The 21,612-nt window shown below is 45.0% G+C and overlaps 2 protein-coding genes across 2 annotated transcripts in view; one reads left to right on the forward strand and one right to left on the reverse strand.

Moving 5' to 3' along the window:
• LOC135207594 (glycine receptor subunit alpha-4-like) overlaps positions 1 to 16,535 on the reverse strand; it is a 102,195-nt gene extending 85,660 nt beyond the window's left edge. The window contains exon 1 of the mRNA XM_064239448.1: positions 16,514 to 16,535. The gene's annotated coding sequence lies outside the window, so the exon portion shown is untranslated. The remainder of the gene's footprint in view (positions 1 to 16,513) is intronic.
• The window catches only part of LOC135207592 (protein inturned-like), a 53,596-nt gene continuing 39,396 nt past the window's right edge, over positions 7,413 to 21,612 (forward strand). Inside the window, exons 1-6 of the mRNA XM_064239445.1 lie at positions 7,413 to 7,497; positions 16,262 to 16,368; positions 16,535 to 16,707; positions 17,769 to 17,938; positions 18,576 to 18,735; positions 19,051 to 19,124. Coding sequence (XP_064095515.1) covers positions 16,289 to 16,368; positions 16,535 to 16,707; positions 17,769 to 17,938; positions 18,576 to 18,735; positions 19,051 to 19,124 — 657 coding nt within the window. The 5' untranslated portion in view covers positions 7,413 to 7,497; positions 16,262 to 16,288. The remainder of the gene's footprint in view (positions 7,498 to 16,261; positions 16,369 to 16,534; positions 16,708 to 17,768; positions 17,939 to 18,575; positions 18,736 to 19,050; positions 19,125 to 21,612) is intronic.

Below are 21,612 nucleotides of genomic sequence, written 5' to 3' on the forward strand. Positions count from 1 at the left end.
TCTGATAATGCTATTTTTGTCCACTCTTCTGATAACACTCTCTGCAGTATTCACTTCATCGATGACTGTGCCGGCGTTTCACTTATTTGTTGTTCTTTAAATATTTCCTCCTCCTCCTCCTCCTCCTCCATTCAGTCTTTCTATTTTCACTCTTATCCATTGACGTTGTGTTTTTCCGTTTCTTCTTCTTAGTGTTCTATTATTCAGTCTTCCTATTTTCACTCTAATCCATTGGCGTTGTATATGTGTTTTTCCGTTTCTTCCTCTTCTTTTTCTTCTTCATTCAGTCTTTCTATTTTCACTCTTACCCATTGACGCTATGTATGTGTTTTTCCGTTTCTTCTTCTTCTTTGTTCATTCTTTCTATTTCACTCTTACTTACTGACGTTGTGTGTTTTTTTTCAGTTTCTTCTTATTCTATTCAGTTTTTCTATTTTCAATCTTACCTATTGACGTTGTGTGTATCTTCCCGTTCCTTACGCAACACTTCCTCCACCTTGGTACCGATGAGAAGTTTACAACTAATATTTTTTTGTCACACGACCTGATTTAAGACTCGGATTTTCCCCACCTTGACCCGTTTTCTGTGTGCGTTTGTTTTTCTACTGATGGCGTGTTTTGGAACGGCAAACTACAGCGCAGTCACTCCTTGTCTCGAACAAATGATCATAAATAGAAGAAAATTTAATCTTTAAAAAAATATTTATGATACAAACTGAGACAATAGAAATTGCGTGCAAGTCAGGTTTTCGAATATTGTGGATTAATGGTAGCGGTCAATGGTTATATTTTCCTTTGTTACTTCGAATATCTAGCTACGTTATGTCAGCTGTCAAGTTCAATTGACTTTGTTGCTTTTGAGTAAATAACTAGGTTATAACAGAAGCTGTCACATTTCATCGACTTGAGCCTGGCAGTGAACCATATAAGCTTAATATTTTAAAGTTTGAAAACACCTCATGTCAAATTTACACATCAATGTATGCGCTAGTTCCACGTTGGCCTAGTGCATTTCGTGCTCGGCTACTAATCCGGTGGTCCGAAGTTCGATTCTTGGCTCGGCCAACGCGGAACCAGAAGAATTTATTTCTGGTGATAGAAATTCATTTCTCGATATAATGTGGTTCGGGCCATCCCTAGGAGAGCTGTTAATCAGCTCAGTGATCTGGTAAAACTAAGATATACTTAACTTACTTAATGTATGCGCTTGTGTTTCTATGGCAAATGAATGAGCTCAGAGTACTTTATATAAATTTGTAAATTAACCGATCTAGAGAGCATCTAGTGGAAATCGTGCCTGGCTCTTGGAAATACTTTGGAAAATTGAAGTTATATGAATACATTCTTTGCCAGTCCTTGGGGAATGTCAGACTGGCCTGACAATTACGTGGGATTCACATTGTGTACTTTGATACAGTAACAATGAATCACGTTAAAGAAATTAGTTTTTATGAATAATAATAATAATAAGAGGCAAAAAGGAAGAAATGGACAAGAGTAGAAAATAAGGAAATATGGAGATGCTACATCAGAAGCAACCCGACGGAGAGAGGATATAGAAGAAGATTGGTCAACATCTGGAATGAGAGGAATAACACCCCCAAACAGAGCAGAGGCTGGCAGACCAAGTAATGAACTAAATAAAAAGAACTGGCTCTCCCCAACAGAAAGAGAAGAACTGGAAAGGGAAATGTCACACGACAACGAATTACACGAAGACGAACTGAGAGACGATGCCACAGAAGACGACAGGGAGGATGAGGTATCAAACAAAGACACACGAAGAAACACCGACGAAGTAACAGAGAGGACGGAATGGGTAGAAAAGATTAGTCAATGGATGGAGCCACATACAGACAGAACAAAGATCCCTTCCATGAAAGCCTACAACACCAAGAAATTAAAGGGAGAAAAACAAGTGAGGTCAATGAAATAATGGGCGGGCATAATACACACAACCAGTATCACAGAAACAAATAACTTGACATATGCAGGAGCAAGATTAGTAGCAGAACTGATGGGGATTCGAACACCAAAACACCCCAGCAGAAACAGCACAACAAACCCAACAACAGAAACCAAAACAGGGTGCAACCTCCTTGGAAAAGGCGCCTGGAAAAGCAAATCATGATGATGAGATCTGACTTGAGTAAACTGAAAGAGATGGCAGAAAAAAGGCTAAGAAGCAAGAAAAACAAGGGAGGAACTCAACGAGAAAATACAAAGTACAAAGAGGGGGAAGGGGGGGGGGACATAAACAAAACACAACAACAATAAGGAAGGGAGTTTAAAAACAACAAAAAGAGCTTAGGCCCAAAAGCACATAAGATCCAACGGTACATGAACAGGAATAAGGGATACCACAGAACAAACTATCGGAACCAACCAGAAAAAGACTATACAGCCAACTAAGAGGGGAAGACAACACCCACCCGAAATTCCTGAAGCCGAACCAAGTAAGAGACTCTGGGAAAACATCTGGAGCAATCCGGTATCACACAACAAACATGCAACATGGCTCCAGGAAGTCAAGGAAGAAGAAACAGGGAGAATAAAACAAAGATTCACAGAGATCAACGACAGACACAGTCAGACACCACTAAAGAAAATGCCAACTGGAAAGCCCCAGGTCCCGATGAAGTCCATGGATACTGGCTCAAAAAACTTCAAGGCCCTACACCCACGAATAGCAGAACAACTCCAGCATTGTATCTCAAATCACCAAGCACCCAAATGGATGACCACAGGAAGACCATCCTTAGTACAAAAAGACAAGAGTAAGGGAAATATAGCCAGTAACTACAGGCCTATCACCTGCCTACCAATAATGTTGGAAGTTACTAACAGGTATCATCAGTGAAAGGCTTATACAACTACCTAGAGGAGACAAACACCATCCCCACCAACAGAAAGGCTGTAGAAGGAAGTGTAGGGGCACAAAAGACCAGCTCCTGATAGACAAAATGGTAATGAAGAACAGTAGAAGGAAAACCAACCTAAGCATGGCATGGATAGACTATAAGAAAGCCTTCGACATGATACCACACCATGGCTAATAGAATGCCTGAAAATATATGGGGCAGAGGAAAACACCATCAGCTTCCTCAAAAATACAATGCGCAACTGAAATACAATACTTACAAACTCTGGAATAAGACTAGCAGAAGGTTAATATCAGGAAGCGGGTGGGATCTTCCAGGGCGACTCACTGTCCCCACTACTCTTCGTAGTAGCCATGATTCCCATGACAAAAGTACTACAGAAGATGGATGCCGGGTACCAACTCAAGAAAAGAGGCAACAGAATCAACCATCTGATGTTCATGGACGACATAAAGCTGTATGGTAAGAGCATCAAGGAATAGATACCCTAATCCAGACTGTAAGGATTGTATCTTGGGGACATCAGGATGGAGTTTGGAATAGAAAAATGCGCCTCAGTCAACATACAAAAGGGCAAAGTAACGAGAACTGAAGGGATAAAGCTACCAGATGGGAGCAACATCAAACACATAGATGAGACAGGATACAAATACCTGGGAATAATGGAAGGAGAGGATATAAAATACCAAGAGATGAAGGACACGATCAGGAAAGAATATATGCAGAGACTCAAGGCGATACTCAAGTCAAAACTTAACGCCGGAAATATGATAAAAGCCATAAACAAACATGGGCAGTGCCAGTAATCAGATACAGCGCAGGAATAGTGGAATGGACGAAGGCAGAACTCCGCAACATAGATCAGAAAAACCAGGAAACATATGACAATACACAAAGCAACTACACCCAAGAGCAAATACGGACAGACTATACTAACACGAAAGGAAGGAGGGAGAGGACTAATAAGTATAGAGGACTGCGTCAAACATCGAAAAACAGAGCACTGGGGCAATATCTGAAAACCCAGTGAAGACGAGTGGCTAAAGAGTGCATGGGAAGAAGGACTAATAAAAGTAGACGAAGACCCAGAAATATACAGAGACAGGAGAAAGACAGACAGAACAGAGGACTGGCACAACAAACCAATGCACGGACAATACATGAGACAGACTAAAGAACTAGCCAGCGATGACAATTGCAATGGCTACAGAGGGGAGAGCTAAAGAAGGAAACTGAAGGAATGATAAACAGCGGCACAAGATCAGGCCCTAAGAACCAGATATGTTCAAAGAACGATAGACGGAAATAACATCTCTCCCATATGTAGGAAGTGCAATACGAAAAATGAAACCATAACCACATAGCAAGTGAATGCCCGGCACTTGCACAGAACCAGTACAAAAAGAGGCATGATTCTGTGGCAAAAGCCCTCCACTGGAGCCTGTCAAGAAACATCAGCTACCTTGCAGTAATAAGTGTACGAGCACCAACCTGAAGGAGTGATAGAAAACGATCAGGCAAAGATCCTCTGGGACTATGGTATCAGAACGGATAGGGTGATACGTGCAAACAGACCAGACGTGACGTTGATTGACAAAGTCAAGAAGAAAGTATCACTATTGATGCGAATACCATGGGACACCAGAGTCGAAGAGAAAGAGAGGGAAAATGGATAAGTATCAAGATCTGAAAATAGAAATAAGAAGGATATGGGATATGCCAGTGGAAATCGTACCCATAATCATAGGAGCACTAGGCACGATCCCAAGATCCCAGAAAAGGAATCTAGAAAACTAGAGGCTGAAGTAGCTCCAGGACTCATGCAGAAGAGTGTGATCTAGAAAACGGCACACATAGTAAGAAAAGTGATGGACTCCTAAGGAGGCAGGATGCAAACCCGGAACCCCACACTATAAATACCACCCAGTCGAATTGGAGGACTGTGATAGAGACAAAAAAAAAAAAAAAAAAAAAAAAAAAAACATAATAATAATAATAATAATAATATAAATAATGGGTTTAAACAACGTTATAACACAGTAATTTTGTGGGGGTTTATTTTTCAATGATACTAATTTATGGAACTTTGTTAGATAAAATTTACTATTATTAAATTATTATATTTTTTAAATAAAATTTAATTATAATAATAATAGATTTTAGCTACAATTCCATAATTAGTATCATTGAAAAAGAAACCCCCACAAAATTACTGTGTATAATGTGTTTACTTATAAAAAAATGTGAATACTTATAAGTAAACACGTTATACACAGTAATTTTGTGGGTTTCTTTTACAATCTTCAGAAGAAAACTGAAAGAATTTTTCTTATTATTATTATTATTAGTAGTAGTAGTCGTAGTAGTGGTAGTAGTAGTAGTATTAGTATTAGGAGTAGTAGTAGTGTACAGAGTGCTAAAGTAGTTCATTATGTCTGAAGAAATAACGCCAAGGACAAAATTAGGTAGGTAGATCCACATCACAAAGACAAACCTTGCAAATACTCTACCCCAACACACACGAACAAACACACATACACACGGTACGAGACAGCGTGCAACGACGCTCCTAGTAGATAAAGCTGGCACACTCTTAACGGTAGTAGGGTTCCTTTCATTTGTATGTTTATCAATTTTCTGAGGTGCGTTTCTGACTGGATATACTTATATGTATTTTAGGCTACTAAGATTTTTATTTTTTATTTGCTGTACACCAGCTAGACTATCTTTCACAAATGAATATGTGGCTAAAATAAATATGCTGTACATATCTGGAAATATTTTCTGTAATGATGAAGGTCTGGTTAATGTCTGCTGCTGTCTGTATCACGCTCTCTCTCTCTCTCTCTCTCTCTCTCTCTCTCTCTCTCTCTCTCTCTCTCTTTCTTGTCAGCAGTACAATAAGGGTACAGACTCCACTGAAATCCGCTAAAGGTTATGGATATGCCATCGATAACTCTTGTTTTCGCGACGCCATGTTGATAATTTTATAAACAAATCGTTAACATTCACCACCACAACCCCCACCCCCCAAAAAAAAAAGCGACTGAACACATTCTTTAAAGGAATACAAAGGTGTTCTGTAAATCAAATAAAGTAAAGGATAAGCTTGCCATCCCTGTTAAATACAACAGCGGTAAAATATAATACCCGCCCCACATTCCCTATATACTTTCCGAAGAGCAGATAATGACTAAGGACACAAGTCACTCAGATGAAACTAAGATATATTCAGGCTCCGATGAAAACTGCACGCTCCAGTATAAAAATAAACTAACATGCGTAATTATGAATGAACTGTGGCCGTCTGTCATTTGTTTGTCGCAATTAGTGTCATTGGAATACCGCCTTGATAATTATTCGAAGCAGCTGCTGGCACAGAGGAAGTGCAAACATTTAATATAAATATGCGTAACAAGTTTCCAGATTGACGGACCAGTGACACGGCTGAAATGGAGATTAACTCCATTAAAGAAAACGAGAGCCGTAACGGGAAAGCATAGGATCTAGAAATTTTCCGGAACCAAAGATACCCCGTCAGTCCAATATAAATATGCCCCGTTCTCAAACTTCTGGATCGCTCAGCTCCCCCTAAGTGTGTTGTTAGGAAGATGGAATATTTGACTGCTAGCTTTCATTTTCTTTTTAATATTATATATTATATATATATATATATATATATAGTATATATATATATATATATATATACTATTTATGAAATTAATATTCCTGATCCAAACCTTAGTCAAAATTTATGAGGAATCTTACCTTTTTATCAAAAATATATTTACTATAATGAATTTCGTTTTTGTATAATAAAATTTATTAGTCGTTGTAATTAAAACTAAATGAAAGCTAGCGCTCAAATATTCCACCTTCCTAATAACACACGTAAGGGAGCGGATCCAGAAATGTGAGAACGAGGCATATTTATATTATATTTCTAGATCCTATGCTTTCCAGTTACGGCTCTCGTTTTCTTTAATGGAGTTAATCTCCATTCAGCCGTGTCACTGGTCCGTCAGTCTGGAAACTTGTTACGTATATTTATATTAAATGTTTGTACTTCCTCTCTGCCAGCTGCTTCGAATAATTATCAAGGCGGTGTTCTAGTGACACAATGTGACAAACACTATGACAGACCAACGGACGATCTCCCTTCATTCATAATTACGCATGTTAGTCTATTTTTATTCTTGAGCGTGCAGTTTCCAACAAAGCCTGAAGATACGTATCTTTGTTCCATCTGAGTGACGTATGTCCTCACAGGCCCGTACCGAAGGGGGGTTGTCGAACGAACCCCGGCCCCCCAATTTTCTGGAAGTCCATATTTTCTGTGAATATCATTTTCATTGAACTGTACTTACAAAGTAATAAATAATAATTTTCTTTAAGTCAAAGTATATAACATAACAACAAATAAAGTAATATGCATGTTATCGTTAACATAATAAATGAATCAATCAATAAAACAAGAAATATTCTTGAATTTCAGTGTACTTTCAACATTATGAGTAAAATTCTGTTTGTTGTGAACGCACCCCATCAACAAGCTCAACAAGTTTGTTTACCTTTTGACAGACACCACCAAGTGCCTTTGTTAACTACGGGTCAGGTGTATATCTTAAAACAAGTGTCTTACTTTTGAGTTATATGTCACAATTACTCACTCTATTTTTTATTTCACAGTTTTATTGGGATGGTTCATCCCAACTTCTGCTGTGTTTGAATAGGCTACGCTACAATAGCCTACGAATAATAAGTTAGATATACCTACCTATACTAGGCTAGTATTACTACCTACCTTATCGTACCTACTATATCATATGCTAATCATCCATATTTTCCATTGATTACATCTAATATACATAGGAGTGGGTAATAACTAGTGATGGAATAGGATACGTGATATCATGAAGCCACATCTATCAAACCAAGGCTAACTCTGGAACCTAGCCTACAATTACCTATCTATTAGCTACCTAGTAACTGCTTATTTTATACTATTTTATAAAATTTTACTGTGAGTAGAGTCTGCTCCTACTTGGTAATTTTACTATATAATAATATTTTACCATGTCTTTTAGAATCTGCTACTTGATTTCAGAACAGGCCTACCTATACCCTAAGAGGTTGTACTATAGCCCTTGCAGGTCCTGCAACGCACAAACCGTGCATTTTACTCTTGCAATAACTCAGACAGGTGGAATAATTGTCCCACAATCAAACTTATGAGATGATCTAAATTAAACTGAGCTGAAAGGAAACCTATGACCAAAAAATTCAGAATCTGCTTTTAGCTAACCCCGCATCCCATTACTTAACATTGTAAGGTTTCAAGGCAATTTGAAAAGTACGTAGCTGAAAGAGACACATGGTCAGGGCATGCATTTGACAGTTAGCCCTCTTTGTATTTTTACATTCTAAACCTGCACACACATCATCATCATTGTTTGTTTGTTTGTATGGTGTTTGTTCCGACACGTAATACAAACCCTCGGTCCTTTAACAATAGGAAGTAGCTAGCGGCAGCTGGAACGGTCGTAAGCTTCGAACAAGGGGAGAACGGTAGTTAACTGCTTGTCCGATCGTCGCGCGCCGCGCGACTGGGAGGTAAACAAATCACTTTTGCTTTCGGCCGTGTGTGGATAGGACGTGCTCGTCGTCGCTCTGCCCGCTTTGTCGTTTGCTTTGAGTTTTGAGTATATGCCCTCTTTTCCTAGTGTGATTGAGAGTAATTGTTGTAAGTACTTTGCATTTCTTTTGTTCATTAATGATGAGTGATCAAGAAATGGAGACTTCGCCGCGCCCCCCAGTCGCCCGTAGAGTGTGTCCCGGGCTGGAGGGGCGTAGATGCGGCGGATTCAGATCATTTGTAGATGTTGATCCGCACGAGGTTTGTACTCGTTGTCGGGGGCGAGAGTGCTCCCGCAACGAGCCATGTGTAACTTGTATGCATTGGTCCGAGGCGCAGTGGGTTCTGTACGAGGGCAGGAAGAGACTTAGGCCGCCCAAGAAGTCATCGGAAAGTCCAGTGACTCCTTTGGTAACGGACACTTCGTCCTCTTTCCTGCCCCCCGGCCAGCCCCCACGTTTCGCGCCTTCCCCTGCGGGGGGGTAGCGGAGTCCTTCTCCTCTCTCGATCCGTCGAGTGTGGAGGAGGGCGCCCGCTACCCGGACGTCCAGTTGTATTCGTCTTCCGTCCGCTCTGGTGGGGTTTCTTTCTCCCCCCCAGGCGTGAGGGAACCCCTCTAACTAACCCGACTGTTGCTTCCGCAGGTGTGCCATCAGCGAAGGAACGACTGGGACAGGTGTGGGAGTCGCTGGGACTGCAGGGAGTGCCTAGCATACAGGGGTTGATTCAGCGGTTGGCGGGTGGGGGCGGCAGTGGCACTCATGGTACGGTACCCACTACTACCACTACAATTTCGACACCAGCATATGAGATGCCACCGCACTTGGTGTACACACCACATGTGATGTCGGTGGCACCCACGGCTGCAATTCAAAAACCAATTCCTGCCGTGCCAAAGAGGACGTGCCACCGCCACCAGTGCTGAGGATGAAGGTAGCTGCCGACAGGACGCCTGGCTCTCCTGTGGTACCTGCCGTGCCTGCCGTACCTGTTGCTGTCCCTGCTGCTCATTCCCTTTCAGATCAGTGCCTGCTGCTCATCCCTTTCAGATCATGTTCCTGCCGTTCCTGCTGTTCCCAGACCTGTTCCTGTTGTTCCTGCTGTGGTGGTGCTGTCACAGTCTCAGGTCTTTCCGGACAGGTGCAGTCGGGCCCTGTTGCTTCGGCAACTGCCCCGGCTCCCTCCTGGATTGTAAAGTCACCTGACGTCTGTCCTGCGGAGCCCTGGCGAAGAAGAAAGAGGAAGAGGAAGAAAGGTGTCGTCGTCGTCTTCGTCGTCTTCTTCGTCGTCTGCTGCCTCTCCTTCCCCTTCGACTTCTAAGGCTAAACAGCCGAAGAAGAAAAGAAGGCTGGCCTCCTCCCCCCCTAAGAAGACTCCTTCGGGATCTTCTAAGGGCCCGGCTCGCTCAGGCGAGTCGGGGAGCTCTTCTGCTGTCCTCCTGTTCCTTCGGGAACGGGGCCCGTCGCTTCTTCTGCAAGAAGAAGTCGACGGGGACCAGAGGTTGCACCAGCCCCTGGCTGCGTCCTCACCTGGTGCTAGCGGTTCTGCCGCTAAACCAGGTTCCGTCTCGGCCGCTTCTCGTTCGCGAGAAGCACCGAGTGGACGCTCTTCCAAGGAAGACCGTCCAGCCAAAGTTTTGACGCACGAGCTCGCTCGCCGTCAAGACAGCGGCGCGGAGCAGAAGACTGGCGAGAGTAGTGCACACGACTCTCGCCAGGCCAGTGGACGCTCTCTGCAGCGATCAACTGGTATGCTCGGGCTGACGTGACGGTCGCTGACCAGCCACGGGTTTGAGGTGAGGAAGGAGTCCCCGCGGCCGCCGGTACCAGCCACGGCTGCGGTACCAGCGGCTCGACGCGCCGAGAAGGACGCTGGCCGGTCTCGACGCGACAGAGAGCCTAGCAGGTCACCCGTCCGCCGCTCCCGATGGGACCGGGCGGAGACGGCCGGTGACCAGCGGCAGCTCGCCTGACGCTAGAGATCGGTCTCGACGTTCTCAGCCGAGCCTATCGCCCCAGGCGAGCGGCAAGGCTAGGCCTGCTGCTAGATCGTCACAGCGGGTTTGACGATCAGCAGCAGACTTCCACGCACGCTGTCCTGCCAGCGAGCGAGGGGGGAGCGTCAGGTCTGCCTCTCCCTACCTTCAACCTCCTCGGGCTATACGGGAGGAGCGAGGTACCGAGGAGCGATCACGAGAGGTGCGCCGCTCGTGACCCGGCTATGACGCCGTATGGCTCAGGCACGGTTTTAGGACCGGCCAGAACATACGCGCAAGTAGTTGGAGGCGACCGTCAGGGGTCTGTCGCTGTTCCTCCTTCTGAAGGAGGAGTATCGCGGGACCTGCTCTTGCTGGAGGGACTGGACGGTCCTACTCCACAAGACGCAGTAACTCCCGAGATACAGAGGAACTTTGCAGAGGTCATTAAGCTGATGCGTCTGCATAATGACCTTGCGGAAGGATCGCCGCTACCACCGTCAGACCCACGTCCCGGCTCGAATCATTTTGGGGTCCCAAGAGGGAGCCCAAAATGATGGTAGGGTTACCGCGATCAGAGCTTGCGGACTCAGTCCTGGATCAGGTAGAGAATCTCGTCTCAGGACGGGAGGACTCGCTAAAGTCCGGACGGTCTTCTAAGCTGCTTCCTCCCCCTCTACAGCGGCAGAGGCGATTCTACGTGCCTTCGGAAGACCCCGATACTGCCGAAACAGGTTAACCCGGAGTTAGCGAGGCTGACTCCAGGTGTGTCCCTGCAGCAGCTCCTGTCGGAGAACCTATGGTTCTCGCAGCAGGAGGCACTTGCCCTGGAATCTACCGCTATGGCAGCATTCCAGGCAGTTTCCTGGTTGGATTTGTGGTCCCTCACAATATCCAAAGTAGCGGGGCCGGCTCCGGGAGTTATGCTCTCGAAGACGACGCTTCTTTTAGGAGACTGTGCCAGTCTGGAGGAAGAGCGATCTCTTACCTCGCCCATCAGACTGCTAACCTGTGGGCCAACTTGGTTCTTCGACGTAGGGACGCAGTCCTTAACCCCGAGTGACCAATGGGGGACCCGGGCGTGAGGCGGCACTCGGGCTTCGAAATGGACCTCTTAGGAGTTCCCCAGCTCTCTTTCCTGGAGAGATGGTGGACGCTGCGGTGGAAGGCGGCGCACTGACGACAGTGACCGCTTAGTTCACCAGGCAGTCTCGAAGGTTACTGGGCATCTCGAGCGACTGCGGCCAAACCAAAGAGCTTGGCTAGCGCTTCCACGGCGGCGAAGACGGTTGCACCGTCCAAGCCCCGTGTGAAGACTCCTGCTGTTTCAACTTCTGCTAGAGGAGGCCGTAACCAGCCCTCCTCCCAACCCTCCTTTCCCCGAGGAGGTGGTGGAAAGAAGTCGAAACGAGGAGGGAAACGCTAGGGACGGCGTTCCCCCTCACCTGCTGCCGGGAAGTTGTTGTGCCTGGCGAACCATTGGGCGACTTGGCAGCGCTACGGCGCCGAGAACTGGATAGTAGACGTCCTTCGGGAGGGGTATCTACTACCCTTCGAGTCTCGGCCCCCCCTCATCTCCAAACCGGTCCATCTACAGACCTTATGTCCGGGGATCAGCAAAGGACAACGCTCTTCGACAGGAGATCAAGACCATGCTGGCGAAACGAGCTGTAGAAATCGTGGAGGACCAGTCACCGGGCTTTTACAGCCGCCTCTTCCTAGTGGAGAAGGCATCGGGGGGCTGGCGTCCGGTGATAGACCTCTCTCCCCTGAACCTCCGCTTCGTTCGCACGACGCGGTTCACGATGGAGTCCGGCACGCTCGGTGCTCGACTCGATCAGGGGGAACGATTTCATGCTTTCAGTGGACTTGAAGGACGCGTATTTTCAAATACCCATCCATCAGTCCTCCAGAAAGTACCTCCGCTTCATCTTCGACGGGACGGTGTACCAATTCAGGCACTTTGTTTCGGTCTCTCAACCGCCCCACAGGTGTTCACGCGAGTGTTCACTCTGGTGTCAGCTTGGGCCCATTCGCACGGGATACGTCTTCTGAGGTATCTCGACGATTGGCTAGGTCCTGGCGAGCTCCCGCTCGCAGTTGCTACAGGACAGAGATCGACTCCTCAAGTTTTGTCGCGATCTGGGGATCGTGATAAACTACGAGAAGTCCGATCTCGAACCCAAGCAGAAGATGAAGTACCTGGGAATGCTGATAGACACGGTAGCAGGGCAGGTCTTTCCCGCAGACTTGCGTATCAGCAAATTCAGGGAGGCAGCCGGGCCGGTTTCCTGTCGCGGCAGGAACAGCAGCACAGCAATGGCAAGTCGTGATTGGCCATCTGTCGTCACTCGAGAAGTTAGTCCCTCACGGGCGTCTTCACCTGCGGTCTCTCCAGTGGAGGCTAAGGGGAGAGTTGGTCTCAGGCCAAGGATCCTCCTTACTTTCCCGTGGCTATCACGGACAAGGTGAGACAGGACCTAGCCTGGTGGCTCGACGACAAGAACCTCTTAAGAGGAGTGCCCATACGCACTCCCCCCCCGGAGATGCTTCTGTTCTCAGACGCATCGACCGAGGGATGGGGCGCACACCTGGAGGAGTTGCTGACTGCAGGTGTGTGGGACCATCACGAAAAGCACCTTCACATCAATGTCCTGGAACTCAAGGCGGCGTTCAACGCTCTCCGAGAGTTTCAGGACCGCTTGGTGGGACACTCAGTGGTGTTGATGTGCGACAACACCACAGTAGTGGCATATGTCAACAAGCAGGGGGGGCTAGTGTCTCTTCCGCTCCATCAGTTGACGGTGCAGGTGCACGAGTGGGCCACGGCTCACTCGATAGAGCTGTCAGCACGCTACATTCCAGGCAAGAGGAATGTAGTAGCGGACAAGCTCAGCCGTCGGGATCAGGTGATAGGGACCGAATGGTCTCTACACCAAGACGTGGCGGAAAGGCTCTTCAACCTGTGGGGGCGACCGGTCGTAGACCTGTTCGCCACCCGGCACAACAGAAAACTTCAGGTTTTCTTTTCAGCCTTGCCGGACCCATGGGCAGCTGCAGAGGACGCTCTCCAACACCCTTGGGACAACCTCTTCGCCTACGCCTTTCCTCCCTTCTGTCTGATTCGGAAAGTGATCAGTCGAGCGCTGGTCACTCCCAATCACAGAATGATCCTGGTGGCTCCCAAACGGCCTCAAGCCGTTTGGTATCCGTACCTGCTGCTCTTCTTGCGGACGCACCGAGAGAGCTACCCAGTTGGCACAACCTTCTAGCCCAGCCACACGTAGAACGGTACCACCAAGCAGTCCAGTCCCTTCAACTTCACGGCTGGCTGTTATCCACCATCTCTTGCGAACGAGAGGCTTTTCTCGTAGCGCAGCAACAGAGATGGCTGGACATGTCCGACAGTCCTCTGCAGCTGTGTACCAGGGGAAGTGGGCCGTCTTCTGTGGTTGGTGTCGTAGACAGGGTCTGTCTCCTCTCAGAGCCACTCTTCAGCAGGTAGCGGATTTCCTCGTGTTTCTTCGCCGAGAGAAGCTCCTCTCAGTACCCACAGTTAAAGGATATAGAGCCGCCCTGGCTCTCGTCCTAAAACTGAGGGGACTGGACATCTCGAATTCGTTCGAGATATCCTTGCTAATGAGGAGCTTCGAAAGGTCTTGCCCACCCAAGGAACTCAGGCCCCCTGCGTGGGATGTGACTCTCGTCCTTAGGAGTTTGACTCGAAGACCCTTCGAGCCACTCCGAGAGTCGTCAGACAGGGATCTGACCCTCAAGACCCTCTTCTTGCTGGCCCTGGCATCGGCGAAGAGAGTAGGGGAACTACATGGTCTTTCTTATGATGTTAAACACACCAGAGGCTGGGGATCTGTGACGCTCGATTTCGTCCCGAACTTCGTAGCCAAGACTCAGAATCCGTCGATCCCTGACGACAGGTTCGAGTCTTTCACGATCCCCTCCCTTCTGGACTTCACCGATAATGATGCGGATGAGATGCTGCTTTGTCCTGTGAGGCGCTACGGCGCTATCTGAAGAGAACTCGACACCTCAGCCTGAGTGTTGACGCCTCTTCGTTAGCACTGGGGTTACCAAGAAAGAAGTTTCAAGAAACACGCTTCTTTCTGGCTACGTGAGGTGATCAGGAGAGCGTTATACAGGCTGATGGTAGCGACGACATCCGTACGCTCCGACCGAGAGCCCACGAAGTCAGAGGTATCGGACCCTCCTTAGCGTTCCGTAAGAACTTGTCCGTGGCGCAGGTCCTGAAGGCAGGTGTCTGGGCCAACCAGACCACCTTCATGTCCTTCTACCTTCGGGATATTGCCCACAAGTCCTTGGATACTTTTTCCTTGGGACCTGTGGTGGCTGCTCAACACGTTGTGTAAGCTTACCCAGCACCCGAGCAGGCAGAACAGCATCGATTCCTGGTATGACTGGGAGAATGATGTGAGAATGAGAGAGTGACTGGCTTCTCTTCACCATCTTTCTCTACCTCTACCTGTGGGCAGAGGGATACGGTCGTTACCACGCTGGAAGGGAGTCAGATGCAGGTAAGCTATTCAACAGAGCTCCATCCTATCTCTTTAACTAGAGATAGGAGTGTATATCCACCACTTTCTCCAACAAGGGGGAGAAAGTGGATGCCTACATGAGACAAACCCATTACTTTATATTTGCTCATGTACAGGAAAAAGTTCTTACAATGCCGGTACGAAGAGATACGCTTGCCTCTCTCTTAGTACTCGGCCCAGAGGTCTGACCATTGATCCTGCGGTGCACACCCCGATCAATCGGACAGAGGCTTGGATCCCTCCCTCGCTCTTACGACCAGGGAGGCATTCCAGGGATGGACGAACACCAGTCTGTTCATCAAAAGACTCAGATTCCTCCCACCAAGAAGTGAGTCTTCCTATTGTTAAAGGACCGAGGGTTTGTATTACGTGTCGGAACAAATGACAATTTGTCGAAAATTGCATTTTTCCTAACTATACAAACCTGAGGTCCTTTACATATAGTCCCTCCTCATGCCACCCCTCACTCTGCGTATTTTGCATGGGCCAAAAGCAAAAGTGATTTGTTTACCTCCCAGTCGCGCGGCGCGCGACGATCGGACAAGCAGTTAACTACCGTTCTCCCCTTGTTCGAAGCTTACGACCGTTCCAGCTGCCGCTAGCTACTTCCTATTGTTAAAGGACCTCAGGTTTGTATAGTTAGGAAAAATGCAATTTTCGACAAATTGTCATTTTTACATTGCATGGAACCAGTATGGTTATTCAGCAACGGGACCAATGGCTTTACGTGACTTCCGAACCATGTCGTGAGTGAACTTCTATCACCAGAAATACACTTCTCTATCATCATTGCTTGTAATGTCTTGTGAAACAAACTGCTTCTGTTAAATTCTACAACTCTTGTTCTGTAAAATTCTAACACTCATCTTCCCTGTTCATTCTTTTCCAATGGACAACAGCAGGGGTCATTAGCCATTGTCACCTAGCAACTCTACTAAAAGGAACTGGCTTTCCTTTAGTGTATGTAGCCAGTGATTTCTAATTGGATTCTGCCAAATAAAGGAATAAACATATAAATATAATTAGAACATTAAGGAATGACTGTACAGGTTAAATGCTGCTAGGGTTATACGGAAACTGTCATGTTACTGAATCTTTTGAGTTTCTTTACTCCTGAGTGTAATGAAATACTTTTAATGTCTTTTTTTCATGATTCTATTGCTTAAGAACAAATTTCAATCAAATGAATACTTTACAGGGCGACATTAAAAAACTGTGTTGAGAAATGGAACACAATGACCAGTTTGATTCTGAAAGTGAGAGTGACTCGGTATCGTCGCGACCATCGGAAGAGTCATCTTACAGGTTAGTATCGTAAACTGCTGCTATTGCTGATATCACCTTGCATTTTGCCATATTACTGCATTTTCAGTTATCATTTTGTAATTATTAAGTAGTTTCTGAGGCTATATTATTTGTACAGTGTTGTATTGGTTTCTTTATGACATACCTTACCGTTGCATTTTTACAGATATGATGAAGCTGAGTGGTTGGAGCACATCAAAACTGATGGCTCTTTGCTGTACGTGGAGTCTTACGTTTCCAGCACAGTGAAAGAAAAACAAGTCCAAGCATTTAAAGCCTCTAGTGGGGGTGAAAAGAAACCAGCATTTTCTTCCCCTGTCAAGGAAATAAAGAAGAAAAGTAAGTTGAAGGCTAATAGTATGGTGATGCTTCAATGTAAAGATGAGTTTGTCAACTATGAAAGCATAATTTTTATAAATGTACTTCATCTTTAGGCTGCTCCAGTGATGATATATTTAGACCGCAAAAATCCCTCAAAAAATGACTGGCAAATGCATTTGTAGATTACATTAATTAATTCATTTTGCATCATATTTTTAAGTATTCAGTTTAATAGAATTTGAATGCACCAATATTCTCATTCTTAATAAGACTGAATTCAATGAAACTATACATGATACCAGAACTGGAAGAATATTAAAACCATCATGTGATACACAGTAGAAAAGATACAAGAAACATAATGTAAGTGCTTTATCACATACTCTTCCAATCAGTTATTCCAAAGCCTGCATTTGATTTGTTTATTTCAAAATGTAATGTGCTATTTACTTCAGATATCCAGGTGAGGGGTTAATAGTGCCATTTCTAAGTACTATTGCTGTTACTGATATACTAACATGAGAGTAAGACTCATTACTTTTTTAGCTTATTGATGAGTTATCTCAGCTAAAGCTATACCTTAATGGGGTGCACTGAACATTGTATCAACTGTAAAATAAGAGGTTTAGTATTATGAAATTCTCTCTAGTTATTGCAGGTACTATTGTAAGTTAACCAGATGAGAACTGTAGCAAGAATGGCACCTACCTGTGAAAACGAGTGAATAGTAGGAAGTGTGGTTTTCCAGTAAACTGCAGGACATTTTGCATCATATCAACATCAAGAATTTATTCTTGCTGAACAATGATAAGAATTATTCCAATAATCTTTACCTGCAAAGAAGAGAATGGAACTTTTAAAGGTCAACAGTAGTCTATTATAGTTGTAACAATCATCAAACTACCAAAATTTTCTACACATATTACCCATTACTAGCCACTGCTTTACTAAAGTCTAAGTCAGTAAAACAATTGACTCATCCACATATGACCAGATGATAAGATATAAGAAAAAACAAGAGGTTTTTGTCCCTGGAGCATGGAAATGTATTTTACTTTTATCTGCATATTATCTTACAGACAAATTGCTTAGATTGCTTCAGCGACGGCCCAGCGTTAGAGTTAAAGGTGCTCATCGCGTAGGCGTTGGTGGTGAGAGTGGTCCGAAAGGCGGCCCAGATCTGGCTTCGGCCCCCAAGGTGACGTTTCGAGATAATCCTAGTGGGGAGGTCAGGAAAGTCACTCTCCAGGTATGTGAACTCAAATGTGCTTTTATGTGAAGTATCTTGTAGAAAAAGTGAAGTTAATTTTTTTTTATTTTAACATGCCAGGTAATATCAAGTTTAAGCAAGGAAAAAATGCAGGAAAATTATTGTGCTTACGTGATTGATGGAAATGTGTCAGCAAGTAAAAAATATTCAATAAATTGTATGATGTATTTCTGTTCCAAAATCTAGATTAATTGTATAATGCAAAGGTAAGCACCTTACATAACTGTTTTTCACTCATTATTTTTAACTGTTCGATCTTAAACTATATGAACATTGTAGTCTGATATTTATGGAGGATAAATTTTAAATTCTTAATCTTTTTTTAGTAATGGATTTTTAGGCTGTTAAACTTGTTGCAATGAAATGTTATGTAAATAACTTTTGGTTTCTCTGTTCATCTTTCATGTATGCTCATACAAAACAGGTGGAAATAGCGTATTAAGTATTAGTCTCCCTCAGTTTGCGTGTAAAATTTTACTTGTGAACATTAAATTGAGATCAGCAATGGATTAAAAAAATTTTATTTCTCGTGAGAACATGAAGGAGTAGTATTAAACTTTGTAGACATAGATGCAAACTTTTTTTTAACGGTCTGTGAACTGTTTCACATTCCTAGGTATTTGAAGGAGGAAACAATTTAGGTCGTCGTGCAAGTTTGTGTGAAACTGTCTTGGGTGTCGTCCCTGGTCGCTTTAGTGAACCCCCTGATTCCAGAGTAATGGTGGCTGGTCTTGTACCTGGCTCTCAAGCCCTTCGAAATGGTGCTATAAAAATAGGTTAGTGGACATCAGCTTTGTTGCATAGATGCATTGCTTAGCTGGTACGTATTTGTTAGAATTTATGAGACGATTATTAAATAGATGTTTAAGTTTTCTTTTATAAATAAAATCCATTGTCTGAATACTTATTTTATTTGCTCTTTGTGTAAGAACATATCAATTTTCATGATAAAATTTATTTGAATACTTTTAAACTATCATTACAGTCAATATTTTACTATACAGGAAAGGGAATACATTTCTGAATTATATGATAGTAATTTCATTGTTATGATGTCCTATTTCGTTTACTAATTTTATCCATTTCCACAGGTGACTGGCTGAAGGAAGTTGATGAAACTGATATTACCTGGGACAATTTGGATGATATTCTAGCAGAACTGCAGGTGTGTAGAATAGGTTTTCTTTTCATTGCATGTTCAGGACATGGTAAGCATATTAACTTAAAAATAAAATGACAAGGGCCATGTTAATTTACAAAAAGAGTGTATCGTATGTCCAAAAACAACTTAGAGCTTGCCTCTTGATCCCATAAATTGGGTTTACTGTACTTGAGCATTTCACATTACATGACCACTACTCTCCATATTAAAATTTCATTTTTATACATTCAACTTCCCTGGCAGATATATACTTAGCTATAGACTCCGTCGTCCCCGACAGAAATTCGAATTTCGCGGCACACGCTACAGGTAGGTCAGGTGATCTACCGCCACTGCTGCTGGGTGGCAGAACTAGGAACCATCCCGTTTTCTAAAACAGATTTGCTCTGTCGAGGGTAGCCATAACATCGTTATTGTTACCTCCTGACTTGGATTTCGTTTTTCATCGCCGTTGATCTTCTGGACTGTCTTTTTGGTGACGTATTTGGATCTGTGGTTTGGCATACGCTTTTGTGGAACGTTTTTTGGATTTTGGCTTTGGATTTTGCTCAAAAATGTCTGATTCTAGCTGCAAAGTTAGAAGATGTATGAATGAGGGTTGTTTGGTGAGGCTACCGAAAGTGTCGTTAGATCCTCACAAGGTATGCAAGAAGTGTAGGGGATATGAATGCACGAGAAATAACACGTGTGATGAATGTGTGAATATGGATGAGGAAGGATGGAAGAAACTAGATTCCTACTTAAGGAAACTAGAGAGAGATAGGGTTAGAAAGGCTGTCTCTAGAAGTATGAGTAGATCACGCTCTAACGAGCCAGTTAGTATAACTAACCCCCAAGTAATTGCTTCCTCACATGCAGTATCAACCTCTCCCGTAGCAGATGTTGCAAGTTCTGCTACGGAGATTGCAAATCTGAAGACCGCATTAAGAAGGATGGAGCTTGAAATGCAAGCTCTTAAGGTAGAATGTGGAAAGACATGAAGTGTTCCCCAGTGTAGTGGAGGGGGCGTCCTGATCGGCTCTGTCTCGCTCCCAGACCTAGACCTCTTCCAAGCTCCCAGGCCCAGAGGAGAAGGAATGTCGACAGTCGTACGGAGGTTACGGAGAATCCCCACCGGTCAGGCGTCCCCTCGGCAGAATCTGTAGCGTCCCAGACTGCCAAGGATCGCCATTGGAAAGGCATCCTGAAAGAGTGCTTTTCGTCATCCGATTCGTCTCCTCGAAGAAGTGGATGGACTTCGACGAATTGTCGCGTCCGAATCAAGAGGAGTTGAAAGCTCCGACGTTGGACTCGAGCCCGGAACGTTTTCCGGACGATTCTCCCTACGAGAGGAAAAGAGCCAAAAGGACAATATCTCGATCTCCTACACCTTCCAGAGCTCATTCTCCTATTCATGACAAAGAGAAGGAAGAAACAGCGACGGACATCCTACGTAAAATGCAGGAGCAGATTTCCTCTTTAGTAGGAGTATTGAGAAAAGACCTCCCGAGGAAAAAGGACGATTTTCTTCCGGTTAAGAGATCTCGTCCGAAGGGCGTTCCGGACTCCAGACTTATCTCCTCTACTCCTCGTACGAGTACAGAGAGGAATAAAGAAAGAAGGATGAAAACTCATAGAATTGAGACGCAACATACGGACAATGACGAAGAGTGTCCGAGTCGGACAGAACCACCCAGGCGCTCGGCGCCAGAATTGGACTACTCGGACGGGAAAAAGTGTCCTACGCGGACGGCGCCAACCAGACACCATTCGCCAGAAGCGGACAGCCCGGGACAGGCAGATATGTCCTATGCGGACAACTATGTTCAAGCGATGCCTGCCTACCGCGGACAGCCGTGGCAAGGCGGACAGCCTGGATAGGACCAAAAAAACGTCGTGCGCAGGCAACTCCGTTCCGGGCGCCAGGAGCCAGAAGCGGACAGACGGACAGGCAGAAGTGTCGTACTGGAATGACACCAGCCAAGTTCCATATGTGGACAGCTCGGACAGACGACACAGTCCGAGACGGACAGATACGTCCAAGCGCATTGAAAGATTTTCTTCAAAAGAACAATACGGAGAAAAAAAAAAAAAAAAAATCAACCAGGAAGCGTCTCTTTATGATTTGGACCAGGAACGGATTTCTCTGGACAGAGAGACGAAAGACGTCGCACAGGCGGCCGTCGTCCTGTTCACGATAGTCCGTTTCTGGTGAAAATCTGCCGCAAGCACAGCTGTCTCCTGAGAAGAATGCAAAATGTCGCACAGGCGGCCATCATTCTTGTCAGGAGGGCTTAGATGATTATCGGGTTTTTTCTCAGGATCGGCATTCTCCCGACAGGGACACAAGATGGTCGCACAGGCGGCCGTCGACCTTGTCGGAAGCAGTTGATCCTGCGAAGAGTCCTTCACCTTGCGAGAAGAGACGTTCTCCCTCGGCTAATAATAATGATTCTCCGGTGGAACTTGCATTAGAAGATGTCTCTGACACCGAAGATTAAAAAGCGGCGGG

Source organism: Macrobrachium nipponense, chromosome 32, assembly GCF_015104395.2.
Source record: "Macrobrachium nipponense isolate FS-2020 chromosome 32, ASM1510439v2, whole genome shotgun sequence".
Lineage (NCBI taxonomy): Eukaryota > Metazoa > Arthropoda > Malacostraca > Decapoda > Palaemonidae > Macrobrachium > Macrobrachium nipponense.